The sequence below is a fragment of the Ranitomeya imitator genome, chromosome 3, assembly GCF_032444005.1.
Source record: "Ranitomeya imitator isolate aRanImi1 chromosome 3, aRanImi1.pri, whole genome shotgun sequence".
In the NCBI taxonomy this organism is placed as follows: Eukaryota; Metazoa; Chordata; class Amphibia; order Anura; family Dendrobatidae; genus Ranitomeya; species Ranitomeya imitator.
The window spans coordinates 84,999,859-85,015,439 of record NC_091284.1 but is presented as its reverse complement, the minus strand read 5'-3'; the positions used below and the strand labels follow the sequence as shown (position 1 = coordinate 85,015,439).

At 41.1% G+C, this 15,581-nt stretch overlaps 1 protein-coding gene across 2 annotated transcripts in view; it reads left to right on the top strand.

The window, feature by feature from the left end:
- FANCB (FA complementation group B) overlaps positions 1-15,581 on the top strand; it is a 66,064-nt gene that overhangs the window by 31,585 nt on the left and 18,898 nt on the right. For both annotated transcript variants that reach the window (XM_069761039.1, XM_069761040.1), the window contains 5 exons: positions 1,092-1,172; positions 3,172-3,300; positions 5,292-5,458; positions 7,732-8,171; positions 10,090-10,333. In XM_069761039.1, coding sequence (XP_069617140.1) covers positions 1,092-1,172; positions 3,172-3,300; positions 5,292-5,458; positions 7,732-8,171; positions 10,090-10,333 — 1,061 coding nt within the window. The remainder of the gene's footprint in view (positions 1-1,091; positions 1,173-3,171; positions 3,301-5,291; positions 5,459-7,731; positions 8,172-10,089; positions 10,334-15,581) is intronic.

Sequence of the window (15,581 nt, the reverse complement as noted above, 5' to 3'; positions counted from 1 at the left end):
AAATGCGGATTGCATTCTAATAATAGGATGCTTAATGTATGCGGTTTTTTCGCGATTTTATAGTGAAAAAAAACGCGAAAATTCCTGAACGTGTGCACTTAATTGACTTGCACTGTTGCAAATTGTACAGCGTTTCCTCCAGGAGACAAAGACTACTAGAGTAGGAGGAGAGATGGCGGCTTCCACATTATCTTCTTTTCTAGTGCAGCTGCCTTGACCTTGAACTTCACAAATTCTTTAAAAGATTGTCCACATGTTTAACCACTTCCCATCTGAGACATTTTTCACTTTTGTCCTTTTGTTTTTCCTCTTTTTCTTTTTTTCAGTGACATGAGTGAGGACATTTTTTTGCCGGGCCAAGCTGTACGTTTTAATGACTCCATTCACTTCACCACATTTGTTTTTTGTATTCTGTTTTTATGCCCACTTGCGCTAAAAATGATTTGTCTTAATGTCTCCGGAGATACCGAACTTGCATTTAAAAAAAAGAAGATATTACTGTTTTTTTAAGTTTGGTTTATGACGACATTTTCTGCGTACCGTGTGATGGACCTATTTGGCAGGATGAAGTTTTCATTAATATCATTTTGGGACACGTATCGGGTTTTGATCTTGTTTTTTTTTTTTTTTTGCCTTTTACAGCAACAACCAATTCTAGCATCTTTTTTTTTCTACTTTAAATGGGATAAATAATTTTCTATTTCGATAGATATGAAATATTTTTTTATTTTGCAATTTTAAAAAAAATTTTAATTGGGAAAATGAGGATAATACATGCTGTTTTATTTTTTTCTGTTTGTTTAAACTACTGTTTGTTTTATTTTAGTCCTTTTATAGAACTTGAACCTATAATTTTAATGATCGCCTATGGTGGCGGTGGCTGCTGACTGTTGGTGGGCTCCAGAATGGACCCCAACATTAGTTAGAACCACAGAAATGTATGAATTATGAATGGATGAGTTATGAAAATAATGGAATTGTGTCTATCAACCATAAAACTATTAAACCTTTAAGTTAATTAATTGACTAATATAATTTATGATTGTGTTTTTATACATTTACTAAACATGCATTATTGTGCTTTATTTCAGACTGACCGTGTAGATGCTGACGTCGTTGGGTTCCAGGAAAATCATTTTCTCATGCTACAGACACTGGAAGCCAGATTGCAGGTTTACTTTGAATAAAGACGCTTCATTGTGTTAGTGGATTGTAGAACATGAAAGAAAGCTGACCAGAAGGTAAAGGGTGTTCCCATCTCCAAAATCCTATCCCAATATGTAGTACGTATAATAATATTAGAAGATACCTCCAATGAGAAATGTAGTATAGTTCTTCTGATAAGCTATGTCCCTTGCCCCATGTGCAGGGCTTTGCAGTAATTTAGGGATCCATGATTATGACCACTCATATAGTGTTAAGGCCCCTTCACATTAAGCGACGCTGCAGCGATACCGACAACGATCCGGATCGCTGCAGCGTCGCTGTTTGGTCGCTGGAGAGCTGTCACACAGACCGCTCTCCAGCGACCAGCGATGCCGGTAACCAGGGTAAACATCGGGTAACTAAGCGCAGGGCCGCGCTTAGTAACCCGATGTTTACCCTGGTTACCATGCTAAAAGTAAAAAAAAACAAACACTAGATACTTACCTACCGCTGTCTGTCCTCCAGCGCTGCGCTCTGCTTCTCTGCTCTCCTCCTGTACTGGCTGTGAGCCGGAAAGCAGAGCGGTGACGTCACCGCTCTGCTTTCCGGCTCACAGCCAGTACAGGAGGAGAGCAGAGCACAGCGCTGGAGGACAGACAGCGGTAGGTAAGTATCTAGTGTTTGTTTTTTTTTACTTTTAGCATGGTAACCAGGGTAAACATCGGGTTACTAAGCGCGGCCCTGCGCTTAGTTACCCGATGTTTACCCTGGTTACCAGTGAAGACATCGCTGGATCGGTGTCACACACGCCAATCCAGCGATGTCAGCAGGAGTCCAGCAACTAAATAAAGTTCTGGACTTTATTCAGCGACCAACGATCTCCCAGCAGGGGCCTGATCGTTGGTCGCTGTCACACATAACGATTTTATTAACGATATCGTTGCTACGTCACAAATAGCAACGATATCGTTAACAATATCGTTATGTGTGAAGGTACCTTTAGTGGTCGTAACCATGGATACCTTATCTACTGCAATGCCCTGCACATGGTGTAAGTGACGTAGCTAATCAGAACTATACTACATTTCTAATTGGAGGGATCTGCTAATATTATTATTACACCTACTACATTTTGGGATAAGATCTTGGAGATGGGAATACCCCTTTAAATCCACTATTTATCTATTTCAGATTCCCATCAGTCGCATTTGCAGGGCTCCCGGCGGAGATGGTGCCATACCACTTATTATCGCTCATCATTATTTTAATCCTTAACGTGACTGAATTAGCTTGAAACATATGTTATTTAGCGGCATCAATCATTTGCTTATTAAAGGGGCTTAAAGGCAGTGGACACCTTTGACATGGAAAAATGCTGTTTACATATTTTATAGAGGTTGCCTTTGTTTGAAAAAAATTATGCTAAGTCTTAGTCTGCAATTTTATTCATTTTCTGACCCTCCGATATGCAGCTTGCAGCCTGATCCAAGTTTCAGATTTTTCTCATGTGGAAGTGTCTCTTCTAGTGATGAGCGAGTGTTCTCGTTACTCGGGTTTTCCGAGCATGCTCGGGTGGTCTCCGAGTATCTTGGGCGTGCACGGAGATTGTTTGTGTTCCTCCAGCTGTATGATTTGCGGCTGCTAGACAGCCTGAACACAGGCTGGCATTGCCTGGTTGTTAGGGAATCCCAACATGTATTCAGGCTGTCTAGCAGCCGCAAATCATACAGCTGCGGGAACACAAACATAATCTACAAGCACACCCAAGATACTCGGAGACCACCCGAGCATGCTCGGAAATCTCAAATAACGAGTACACTCGCTCATCACTAGTTCTTAGCAGTCCCCTCCGTTATAATCTGGTGTTCGGAGATCCTGTAGATTCTACTCCTTTCTTATCGTAGAATGCCTCACTAAAATCGGAAAATAGTTATTGATCGTAAATAAGATTGAAACCTGAAGACGTAATCCACGGAGTGAATGGTGATGGATGGTAATTGCTCGCTTCACCTTGTACTCTTACAGGCTAATTTACTTTCACTTGAAGATCTGCAGCGCCACGTACAAGTCCAAGATCGAGTGCTTGACTCTTCCTGCGCTGCATTAGTGCACATGTCTCTGGGCCTGGAGACGCCGGTCCTCTCTGCGGGGAAGGTACAGTGACATGTTATGATGATGTAGATAACTGGTAAAAATCCACATAACGGTGTGTGCACACATTAATTATCTGCTGCGGATTTGGTCGTGTTTTTTTCCATGCAGTTTTGTAACAAAATCTGAAGCATTTCCTGAATGGGATTCCTTGAGGTCAATTTAACACTTTGAGTATTTTTTTATTTCATTATTTTTTCCCTGTCTAGTTTTACAGCTTTTTTTGCAGTATTTTTTTCCCATTTTAATGCATGGGGGAAAACAGAAATAAGAGCTGCAAAAACAATGCTATTTGCCTGCCAACACATCAGTATTTGCAGCATAGTTTTCTACTGATAATACTTCACCATATCAACATGTCTTCCAGTGTAGAAAGTACTGTTCAGATACGAAAGCAAAATCTCAGTGTTTAGATGAGGGGCCGAGTGTCCCACAATTACCACTTTTCGCTTATCCACAGGATCGGTGACAAGTTTCTGACCACAGGGGTCCCACTGAAGGGACTCCCACCAATTACAAGAGCAATGGCTGTTTTTTCTGTCCTGCTGGTAATGAGTTTAGGGGCAGTGTGCATGGGTGATATCTGTGCCATTCTAAACGGGGAACACAGGACCCCCATTGTCATGATTGGTGGTACCTCAAACTAAAATGAACCTATCACCTATCTTATGGAAAGATGATAACTTGTAATTGTGAGAGGAGTAAAGCGTCAGTGAATTAGCAGAGGATAGACACAAGTTTAGCTACTCATCTGTTTTTTTGAACAGGAAAGGAACTGGATCTAAAATGTCATTGTGCAAATGAGATGTTATATATTGGACTTGTCAATCACAGGTTCCTGTTGTGAATGCTTTTGCCATTACAGGGCTGTACAATTTAAATATGCAAATTGCTTCTCTTCAGATGAAGAGGACTAGTGCCACCTATTGGAAGTATCAAGCCTAAAGGTCAATATCGAGCCTTTAACGAGCCTTGTCACATAACTTAGGATAAATGCCAAACCAGAATCACAATTGGCAGACATGTTTCGGGGAGTTGCCCCTCATCAGTGCAAAGCATGAGGTCTGATTTGGCATTATGAGAGGCCTCTTACTAAAGGGTCTAAGTGGTAACGTTTCTCCTTGTGGAGAGTGACCCAAAGATGTAGAGGCCATGCAATAATCCTCTGGGAAATTTGAATATGCAAATTGCCTCTTCAGAGGGGTAAAGGACTGGAACTCTAGTGCCACCTGTCACATTTGTACTGAGAAGAAGCAACACCCTGAAACACATGTCTGCAAATGTGAGATTCTGGTTTAGCTTTTATCCTGAGTCATGTGACAAGGCTCGTTAAAGAGTCAATATTGACTTTTAGGATTGCGACTTCCAATAGGTGATACCAGAGTTCAAGTCTTATTCCTCTCTGAGGAGACAATTTGCATATTTACTTTCCCAGAGGACCATTGCATGGCCTATAAGTCTCCTTACCCTGGTATATCAGGCATGTCAATCTCCATAAGGAGAAACATTATCCCTTAATACAATTTAAATACAAATAGCCTTGACTAAAATATTCTACCTTTTACATCTACAGCTCCGCTGCAAACCAGTGTGTCTCCATGGTAACCAACTACAACCAAAACTCTATATAGTCTGACCCTGCAGACATACTCCCTTCTATCTGTCTCCTGTTTCCTACTAACAGCAAATATTCTATATGTTGGTAAAAAGTAGAGGACAGATAGAAAGAAGTACAACTGCAGGATCGGACTACAGAGTATTTTCTTTAAATGGAAATACAAATTTCTGAAGAGGACTTTGTAGACCTAAGATGGAAGAATATTTTTAAACAAGACTATTTGCAAAGTTTCTTAGCTTTTTATTTTAGGTCCATTTCATCAAGCTAAAAAATGTTTTACAAGTCCTTTTTTTCAATGGGAAAAGTCAGCTTTTATTGTGCCTTACAAATGTGTTGATAGCATTCATGAATTACAATATGACTTTTTTTGTTAAAGGAAGGCCTTGTGTCACTGTGGGATGAAGATGTAGAATATTGTCCTCCTCCACCTGCTGCAGATAAGTCTCCCCCTGTCAGCTCAGAACAGCTGGTTGAGACAATATGGTATCGTGTGGTTGATGATTTATTAGTGGTGGGCGTGAAGCTGAAATCCTCAGTTCTAGAGTAAGTACGCAGTTTAGGTTGTTTTCTTCAGCACATAGGACAAAATGTAGTAAAGGAAATTACGTATTTAAAGATGACAAAAGATTCCTGTGTGCATGTACATACAATAGATAGTTCAGGCCCAACTGTCAGGAATTGATTACTATCAGTAGGCAATAGTGTATCCATCACTTCAGCGAAAAAAAAACTCTTTTAAATGGAACCTGTCTTGTCAAAAACCGCTATTAACCTAAAGATATGGGGTTAATCAGCAGGTTAGCCGTGTTACCAACCTATGCAGCTGCCACACTGAAAGCCAGCTGCCACACTGAAAGCCCAGCTGCTGGAAGGAAGTGAACTTTATTATTATATTATTTATTTTCTCCAGGCGGCCTCCAGCTTTCAGTCATAGAGGTGCAGCTTCACCCACCATTCAGTACATAGTGAGCAGCGGGTGTAACCGCACCCCAGCACTGACTGATAGTCAGCTCTCTGAAGCCTCCGTCCTGAGCTTGCTGTCAGTCAATGCCGGGGCACGATTTTAGACACAGCTCGCTGTGTACTGAGCAGTGACTGAAGCCATGCCGGCTGTGCCTCTATGACTGAAAGCTGGAGGCTGTCAGGAGAAACAAAGTTCATTTCTTCCCGGCAGATGGGCTTTCAGTATGGTGGCTGCACAGGTTTAGAACGCTACTAACCTGCAGATTAGCCACATATCTTATGGTTAGTAGCATTTTTTGACATGACTGGTTCCATGTAAAGTGTAACTGTCATTGTACAACAGTTTTGTATATTGCAGTCACTGTACAGTGTTGTACAGTGTTCTAATAACAGAACAATATTGCATCATACAATTATTAGGTTCTGTAGAAGGACGTAGATCTGGGGATTTATTATGATGGAATATAGGCTGAACTGGATGGACAAATGTCTTTTTTCGGCCTTACTAACTATGTTACTATGTTACTATGATTGGTGGAGGTCTAGGTCCTGAGACCCCCACAGATCAGTCAAAACACCTTTCTGAAATGCTGAGCTTATGCACGAGCTGTTCACACATAGTGGTGTATGGGGTCAATAGTAAGTGTATGAGTCCCGACATAGCCCAGCCAGCGTGAATGTACAGACCATAGATACATACACTGCTCTGTGCACGGAGCTCATGCTGGTGATGCGCACTTCAGAGCGTCAGAGAGTTTTCACGGATCAGGTGGGGTCTCCGGACCTAGAACCCGCTGATAAGCAACAGTTTATAATTGCCTGTAGTAAATAAAAACTTTGATAAAATGACACTTACACTTTAAGGCTTGTTCACACCGGTGTTTTTTTTCCTTTTTGTTGGGTTCAGTTTCTCTTTAAATACAAAAATACCGCAATCTTCAGTGTTATATTTTCTCATCAAAAATACCGTACTTCCAAAGGGAAGTCAGTTGATCCCAACATGCATGAATGGGATCTGTCGGCATGTTGGAAAACGGATCCTTCATAGCTGTCGGGGCCGTGTGAAGGGAGACTAAGATGCCAGTGTGAACGGAGCCTTGTGGGATTGTGCAGGCATACTTCCCAGCCCCATGTGGCATCAGACCTGAAGGGCTGCCATTGTAGGCTGGATTGGACAGTAGTGTGTCGCCCCTTTGTGTATTGTGCGTGGGTCTCATTAATTAGAATATACCCCAGGCAGGAGAGCTGCAACGACCAACCAAATATATAGAATGAACCTATTTAGTGTTAGATTACTTTACATGAAGTTATGGTGCCGTTAGACGGCCGATAATCAGCAATAATCTGCCAGCGACAAATAAGCAAAATGTTTCTCTCTCATTCATACACAGGGCAGTAAGCGAGCGCCGATTGCCTTGTATGTCATAGATCAGCGCTCGTTGGGTGTATGAAGGGCTGAGATCGGCACGTCAGAATGCGCCGTTGGTGCGTTTCGGTTACACATTGCCTCTAAGCTCTTTTGCCGTGCTAAGGATTGAAAATGAAATGTTTAGCTCTAATATTCCGAAATCTAGTACAGTCGAATTCCGATGATCTGTAATCCGTGCCTGTAGAGGAGCTGCCGAAGACCCTCAGGGTAGTTTTTTGTTCATCCAGCATTTAACTATTATCTAAATCATAAGATGCCGGAGAAAGAAAAATGTAAGCGATCCAAAGTGCCCAGGACCCTGCGTTCTCCCTATGTCCCTGTCATCCTTGAATCTTGCTGGATTTTGGTAGTGTCAGTAAATTCTGCGTCATTCATATTGGGATATGTCAGCTTGTTTACAGCGCTCTTCTGCTGTTCTTCACAGATCGCTGAGTGACATCGGCTTATCCCTTATAATGGATGGAGAAGGCGCTTCACCCTCCCCAGTCACCAAGTGTCAAACTAATGTGCTAAAATTGGCCTTCAGCTCTTTCCAAGACCCATGTACGACCTGCCACACAGAACCCACCGCAAAGAAACAAAGGCTCGACGTCCTCAGCACGGCCGGGAACTTCTGGCGGAGACCCTGCCCTCCGTCCTATCAGTATGATTTTGAGCGCACCGTCACTGCTGTCACCGAGCTGTCTCCGCTGCTGGCACGTAATAACGCTGCTTGTGCCGTCCTGCTGCACGCCAGGAGGAAAACACAGCCCGACTGCTTACTTACAAGCCAGACGCTGATTGTTCCATGCCGGAGCCTTTCCTTAAGGCTTGAAGATGTTTTGAAAGGAAAACATACAATAAATGTATTTGAACACTGTCAAGGTAAATTCATAAGATTCAACAGAAAACATCTCTAAATTATTCAGCAGCGCTAAGGCACAAAGGCTCCCTGGGTTTATTATTCACAAGGTTCAGCGAGAACTCTGAAAAGTTTTCACTTGAATTTTAAATGGAGGGAAAAATGTAACTTGGATGAAATGTGGACAGCAAGTTGGCTCAGTGGGTAACAATGGTGGTTCAGTGGGTAGCACGGTTACCCTTGTTCATACCGAGTCCTGAGTGTACATCTGACATGGATGGCTTCTGCAGGAGATTTCCATGTCTTCCCCCACCCAACCAACCATCAGAATTTTTTCACAAGGTACTCTAGTTTCCTCACACAATTAAAGTGGAAATTGAGAAAAAGAAGACTAGAGTATTGGCTGATAGCAATCTTTAGCCACCAGTGAAACGTTACTCCAGTGGTTTTTTTTTGTGTGTTTTTTTTTAAGGGTCTACTGCTCCTATGATCTCCAAAATTCAGATTACTAGGGGGGCAAACTCCCCTTTTTGCTCGCCGCTGGCATTCACGGTGCTGCTCTCCGAGGCAGCTTTGTTTCTGCAATGGGGGGTTAAGCTGGAGGGTTTTAGGCACTAACCCCTCCCTCGCATACGCAATTCTGGCCAGCTGAAGAGCAGCGCTTACAAGCTCGTTCTGGAACATTGCGGTCTAGCAGCGGTGGCCGATCCCCATGGTGAAGAGCAGTAATAATAAAATAAAGATTTGCGCCAGAACAAGACCACATTCTATAATTAGTACATTTCAAAAGTTATCTGTTTTTACAAGCACTTCGTAGACTTACCAATTTTAGAAAATGACTCAAAAAAAAACCCAAACCCTTATTGGAATTCACTTTTCCAGCAGGGCTATCCTGTGTCTAGCTGTTTTGTTTTTCTTTTAAGTGGTTGTTTTGGAACGAGCTGCTTGAGGACAGCTTTCCTACCCGGAAGAAATTTACAATGTGATGCAGGAGGCGGTTTGAGGAGGATTTTTGACCAGCGGGAATGACCTGATACTATAAAGGGATAGTTAATACAATACCAATTCCACAATTTTTTGTATTTCCTGTGAGTTTCATGAGGGCTTGTTTTTTTGCGTGGCGAACTGACATTTGTATGGCGGCATATAGACCAGAAAACACCAATTCTGGAGTATCAGTTTTCTTTTCTTTACAGCGTTTACCATACAGATTATTTCATTTTTAGATTTTAGTAGATGTGACTTTTATTTTGTGGATGCAGTGATGAGAAATATTCCTATTTGTTTTTTATATATATTTTTTTCTTAATTTTTTTTAACCTGTTATACTTTGATCGCTTGTTCTGTATACTGAAAGACTTCTGTTTTGCAGTAAATAGTCAAAATTACTTCCTCTTATGAAGTCCTGCAACAACCCACAAGATAACAGCCTCGAGCTGTCCTCTAGCTGTCATGATATCCAATTGACACCCCTCGATCACGCTGCGGAAGGGGTCAACGGGAACCAGTGCATGCACTCACTGACAATCATACCATTTATATGCTGGCCACTACTGTTACAAGAAGATGCTGGCTGTGTAACACAGCTTGCATCTACCGATTACGCTGCAGGCTCAGGTCCAGAACCCGCTTTATACTTGGGGACATGTCATGTGACAAAAGAGTTTAAGGGGTTGTTCCCCACTGCTGTTCCAAGTTCTGTTCTATACAGTTTGTTACCTAGGTTACCGGTTACTTCTGCAGTGCACCAGAGGTGGACAGTTTCCTAGTCAAGGAGCGCAGCACTTACAAAGCTCTTTGACATAGAGCCTGCAAGCGCTGCTCTGAAGCTGACCTGATCACTGCATTCTTGCAAACTGAAGAAAACAAAACATAAAAAATTAAAACATGGATATCAAGAATATACTAAAGAGTTGTTGTTTTATCTTTTTTGAATATTAGGATCCTGGAGTCTGGAGGATATTTTTGCTGTTCTCTCAGCATTAAAGAAGTGTTCTCTTCATATCTTATCACAAGATTGTACGATACCATCAGTAAGTGAATGGTTGCAGACTCGTATGCAGGGAGAGCCCCTGAAACTCATGCCGGAAATGCTGGTGTGTAAGAAAGATGGATCTCTTCACGGGACTCTCCTAACTTGGAAGCTTAAGACACCGTGTGAAGGAAGCCTCACCGTGTTTTATAGGTAACCCTGAAGGAAACACTCACTTTTAGGCTACTCCACTAATAATATAATAAGGTGCTCCAGAAACTTTTAGGGTACTCCACTAATAATATAATAATAAGGTGCTCCACAAACTTTTAGGCTACTCCACTAATAATAGGATGCTCCAGAAACTTTTAGGGTGCTCCACAAACTTTTAAAGTAATCCACATATAATAGGGTGCTCCACAAACTTTTAGGCTACTCCACTAATAATAGGATGCTCCACAACCTTTTAGGCTACTCCACTAATAGGGTGCTCTACAAACTTTTAGGGTACTCCACAAATAATAGGGTGCTCCACAAACTTTTAGGGTACTCCACAAATAATAGGGTGCTCCACAAACTTTTAAAGTAATCCACATATAATAGGGTGCTCCACAAACTTTCAGGCTACTCCACTAATAATAGGATGCTCCACAACCTTTTAGGCTACTCCACTAATAGGGTGCTCCACAAACTTTTAGGGTACTCCACAAATAATAGGGTGCTCCACAAACTTTTAGGGTACTCCACAAATAATAGGGTGCTCCACAAACTTTTAGGGTACTCCACTAATAGGGTGCTTCACAAATAATAGGGTGCTCCACAAACTTTTAGGGTACTCCACTAATAGGGTGCTCCACAAATAATAGGGTGCTCCACAAACTTTTAGGGTACTTCACAAATGATAGGATGTTCCCCAAACTTTTAGGGTACTCCACAAATAATAGGGCGCTCCACAAACTTTTAGGGTACTTCACAAATGATAGGATGTTCCACAAACTTTTAGGGTACTCCACAAATAATAGGGTGCTCCACAAACTTTTAGGGTACTTCACATATAATAGGGTGCTCCACAAACTTTTAGGCTACTCCACTAATAATAGGGTGCTCCACAAACTTTTAGGCTACTCCACTAATAGGGTGCTCCACAAATAATAGGGTGCTCCACAAACTTTTAGGGTACTCCACAAATAATAGGGTGCTCCACAAACTTTTAGGGTGCTTCACATATAATAGGGTGCTCCACAAACTTTTAGGCTACTCCACTAATAATAGGGTGCTCCACAAACTTTTAGGCTACTCCACTAATAGGGTGCTCCACAAATAATAGGGTGCTCCACAAACTTTTAGGGTACTCCACAAATAATAGGGTGCTCCACAAACTTTTAGGGTACTCCACAAATAGGGTGCTCCACAAACTTTTAAAGTAATCCACATATAATAGGGTGCTCCACAAACTTTTAGGCTACTCCACTAATAATAGGATGCTCCACAACCTTTTAGGCTACTCCACTAATAGGGTGCTCCACAAACTTTTAGGGTACTCCACAAATAATAGGGTGCTCCACAAACTTTTAGGGTACTCCACAAATAATAGGGTGCTCCACAAACTTTTAGGGTACTCCACAAATAATAGGGTGCTCCACAAACTTTTAGGGTACTCCACTAATAGGGTGCTCCACAAATAATAGGGTGCTCCACAAACTTTTAGGGTACTTCACAAATGATAGGATGTTCCCCAAACTTTTAGGGTACTCCACAAATAATAGGGTGCTCCACAAACTTTTAGGGTACTTCACAAATGATAGGATGTTCCACAAACTTTTAGGGTACTCCACAAATAATAGGGTGCTCCACAAACTTTTAGGGTACTTCACATATAATAGGGTGCTCCACAAACTTTTAGGCTACTCCACTAATAATAGGGTGCTCCACAAACTTTTAGGCTACTCCACTAATAGGGTGCTCCACAAATAATAGGGTGCTCCACAAACTTTTAAAGTAATCCACATATAATAGGGTGCTCCACAAACTTTTAGGCTACTCCACTAATAATAGGATGCTCCACAACCTTTTAGGCTACTCCACTAATAGGGTGCTCTACAAACTTTTAGGGTACTCCACAAATAATAGGGTGCTCCACAAACTTTTAGGGTACTCCACAAATAATAGGGTGCTCCACAAACTTTTAAAGTAATCCACATATAATAGGGTGCTCCACAAACTTTCAGGCTACTCCACTAATAATAGGATGCTCCACAACCTTTTAGGCTACTCCACTAATAGGGTGCTCCACAAACTTTTAGGGTACTCCACAAATAATAGGGTGCTCCACAAACTTTTAGGGTACTCCACAAATAATAGGGTGCTCCACAAACTTTTAGGGTACTCCACTAATAGGGTGCTTCACAAATAATAGGGTGCTCCACAAACTTTTAGGGTACTCCACTAATAGGGTGCTCCACAAATAATAGGGTGCTCCACAAACTTTTAGGGTACTTCACAAATGATAGGATGTTCCCCAAACTTTTAGGGTACTCCACAAATAATAGGGCGCTCCACAAACTTTTAGGGTACTTCACAAATGATAGGATGTTCCACAAACTTTTAGGGTACTCCACAAATAATAGGGTGCTCCACAAACTTTTAGGGTACTTCACATATAATAGGGTGCTCCACAAACTTTTAGGCTACTCCACTAATAATAGGGTGCTCCACAAACTTTTAGGCTACTCCACTAATAGGGTGCTCCACAAATAATAGGGTGCTCCACAAACTTTTAGGGTACTCCACAAATAATAGGGTGCTCCACAAACTTTTAGGGTGCTTCACATATAATAGGGTGCTCCACAAACTTTTAGGCTACTCCACTAATAATAGGGTGCTCCACAAACTTTTAGGCTACTCCACTAATAGGGTGCTCCACAAATAATAGGGTGCTCCACAAACTTTTAGGGTACTCCACAAATAATAGGGTGCTCCACAAACTTTTAGGGTACTCCACAAATAGGGTGCTCCACAAACTTTTAAAGTAATCCACATATAATAGGGTGCTCCACAAACTTTTAGGCTACTCCACTAATAATAGGATGCTCCACAACCTTTTAGGCTACTCCACTAATAGGGTGCTCCACAAACTTTTAGGGTACTCCACAAATAATAGGGTGCTCCACAAACTTTTAGGGTACTCCACAAATAATAGGGTGCTCCACAAACTTTTAGGGTACTCCACAAATAATAGGGTGCTCCACAAACTTTTAGGGTACTCCACTAATAGGGTGCTCCACAAATAATAGGGTGCTCCACAAACTTTTAGGGTACTTCACAAATGATAGGATGTTCCCCAAACTTTTAGGGTACTCCACAAATAATAGGGTGCTCCACAAACTTTTAGGGTACTTCACAAATAATAGGATGTTCCACAAACTTTTAGGGTACTCCACTAATAGGGTGCTCCACAAATAATAGGGTGCTCCAAAAACTTTTAGGGTACTTCACAAATGATAGGATGTTCCCCAAACTTTTAGGGTACTCCACAAATAATAGGGTGCTCCACAAACTTTTAGGGTACTTCACATATAATAGGGTGCTCCACAAACTTTTAGGCTACTCCACTAATAATAGGGTGCTCCACAAACTTTTAGGCTACTCCACTAATAGGGTGCTCCACAAATAATAGGGTGCTCCACAAACTTTTAGGGTACTCCACAAATAATAGGGTGCTCCACAAACTTTTAGGGTACTCCACATATAATAGGGTACTCCACAATCTTTTGATCAGGGAGAAGCAAGGAATAGATCACGCACTTGTCAGTAATGATGCAGCATGAGATCAGGTCACAGATTAACCCTTTAAAAAAACAGCAAATGTTCATCTTTGTGATTTTATTTTTTTCTCTTTTTTTCAAGAGCTATGACTATTACCGGTAGATTTTTCTGTGACTGTAGCTGTATGGGGGCTTGTTGTTTTTTTTTGTTCGTTTTTTTTGCATGACGATTTTGAATGGCACCATCCATTTTACCATGAACAAACTGAAAATCTATGTAGTAAAATGATCAGGTCAGGAAGATTACTGCAGTACCAAATGTGTATTTTTTTTTTTTTGTCAATTTAGTTGATTCAAAAGTTAAAACAAATGTGGTTTGTGTCACCAACTTCTGAGACCCATAACCGTTTGATTTTTATGTTGACAAAGGTGCATGAAAATTATGTTTTTTATTTTGTGGCCAAGCTGTAGTTTTCAATTATAGCATTTTGGGGTACATATGCCATTTTGATCGCTTTCCATTACATTTTTCAGGCTGAACTCGGCAGACGAAGAAAGGCAATTTTGTTGTTTTTTTATTTATTTTTTTTTACCTCGTGGGTTACATAGTTTCATATTTTGATAGCTTGGACGTTTACAGATGTGGCAAAATGGGATATATATATACAGTACAGACCAAAAGTTTGGACACACCTTCTCATTTAACCCCTTCACCCCGAAGCCTGTTTTCACCTAAGTGACAGGGCCAATTTTTACAATTCTGACCACTGTCACTTTATGAGGTAATAACTCTGGAACGCTTCAACGGATCCTGGCGATTCTGACATTGTTTTCTCGTGACATATTGTACTTCATGATAGTGGTAAAATTTATTTGATATTACCTTCGTTTCTTTGTGAAAAAAACGGAAATTTGGCGAAAATTTTGAAAATTTTGCAATTTTCAAACTTTGAATTTTTATTTCCTTGCATTAGAGACTCATATCGCACAAATTAGTTAATAAATAACATTTCCCACATGTCTACTTTACATCAGCAACATTTTGGAACCAATTTTTTTTTCCTTAGGGAGTTATAAGGGTTAAAAGTTAAACAGCGATTTCTCATTTTTTCAACAACTTTTATAAAACCATTTTTTGTAGGGACCACATCATATTTGAAGTCACTTTGAGAGGCTTATAGGATTTAAAATACCCAAAAGTGACACCATTCTAAAAACTATACCCCCCGAGGTACTCAAAACCACATTCAAGACGTTTATTAACCCTTCAGGTGCTTCACAGGAATTAACGGACTGTGGAAGGAAAAAAATAACATTTAACTTTTTTTTCCACATAATGATCTTTTAGCAACATTTTTTTTATTTTCACAAGGGTAAAAGAAGAAAATGGACCACGAAAGTTGTTGTGCAATTCCTTCTGAATACACTGATACCCCATATGTGGGAGAAAACCACTGTCTGGGCGCACGGCAGGGCTCGGAAGGGAAGGAGCGCCGTTTGACTATTTCAAACCAAAATTGGCTGGAATTGAGATCGGACACCATGTCCCGTTTGGAGAGCCCCTGATGTGCCTAAACAGTGGAAAACCGCCACAAGTGACCCCATTTTGGAAACTAGACCCTTCAAGGAACTTATCTAGCTATGTGGTGAGCACATTGAACCCCCAGGTGCTTCACAGAAGTTTAGAACGTAGAGGC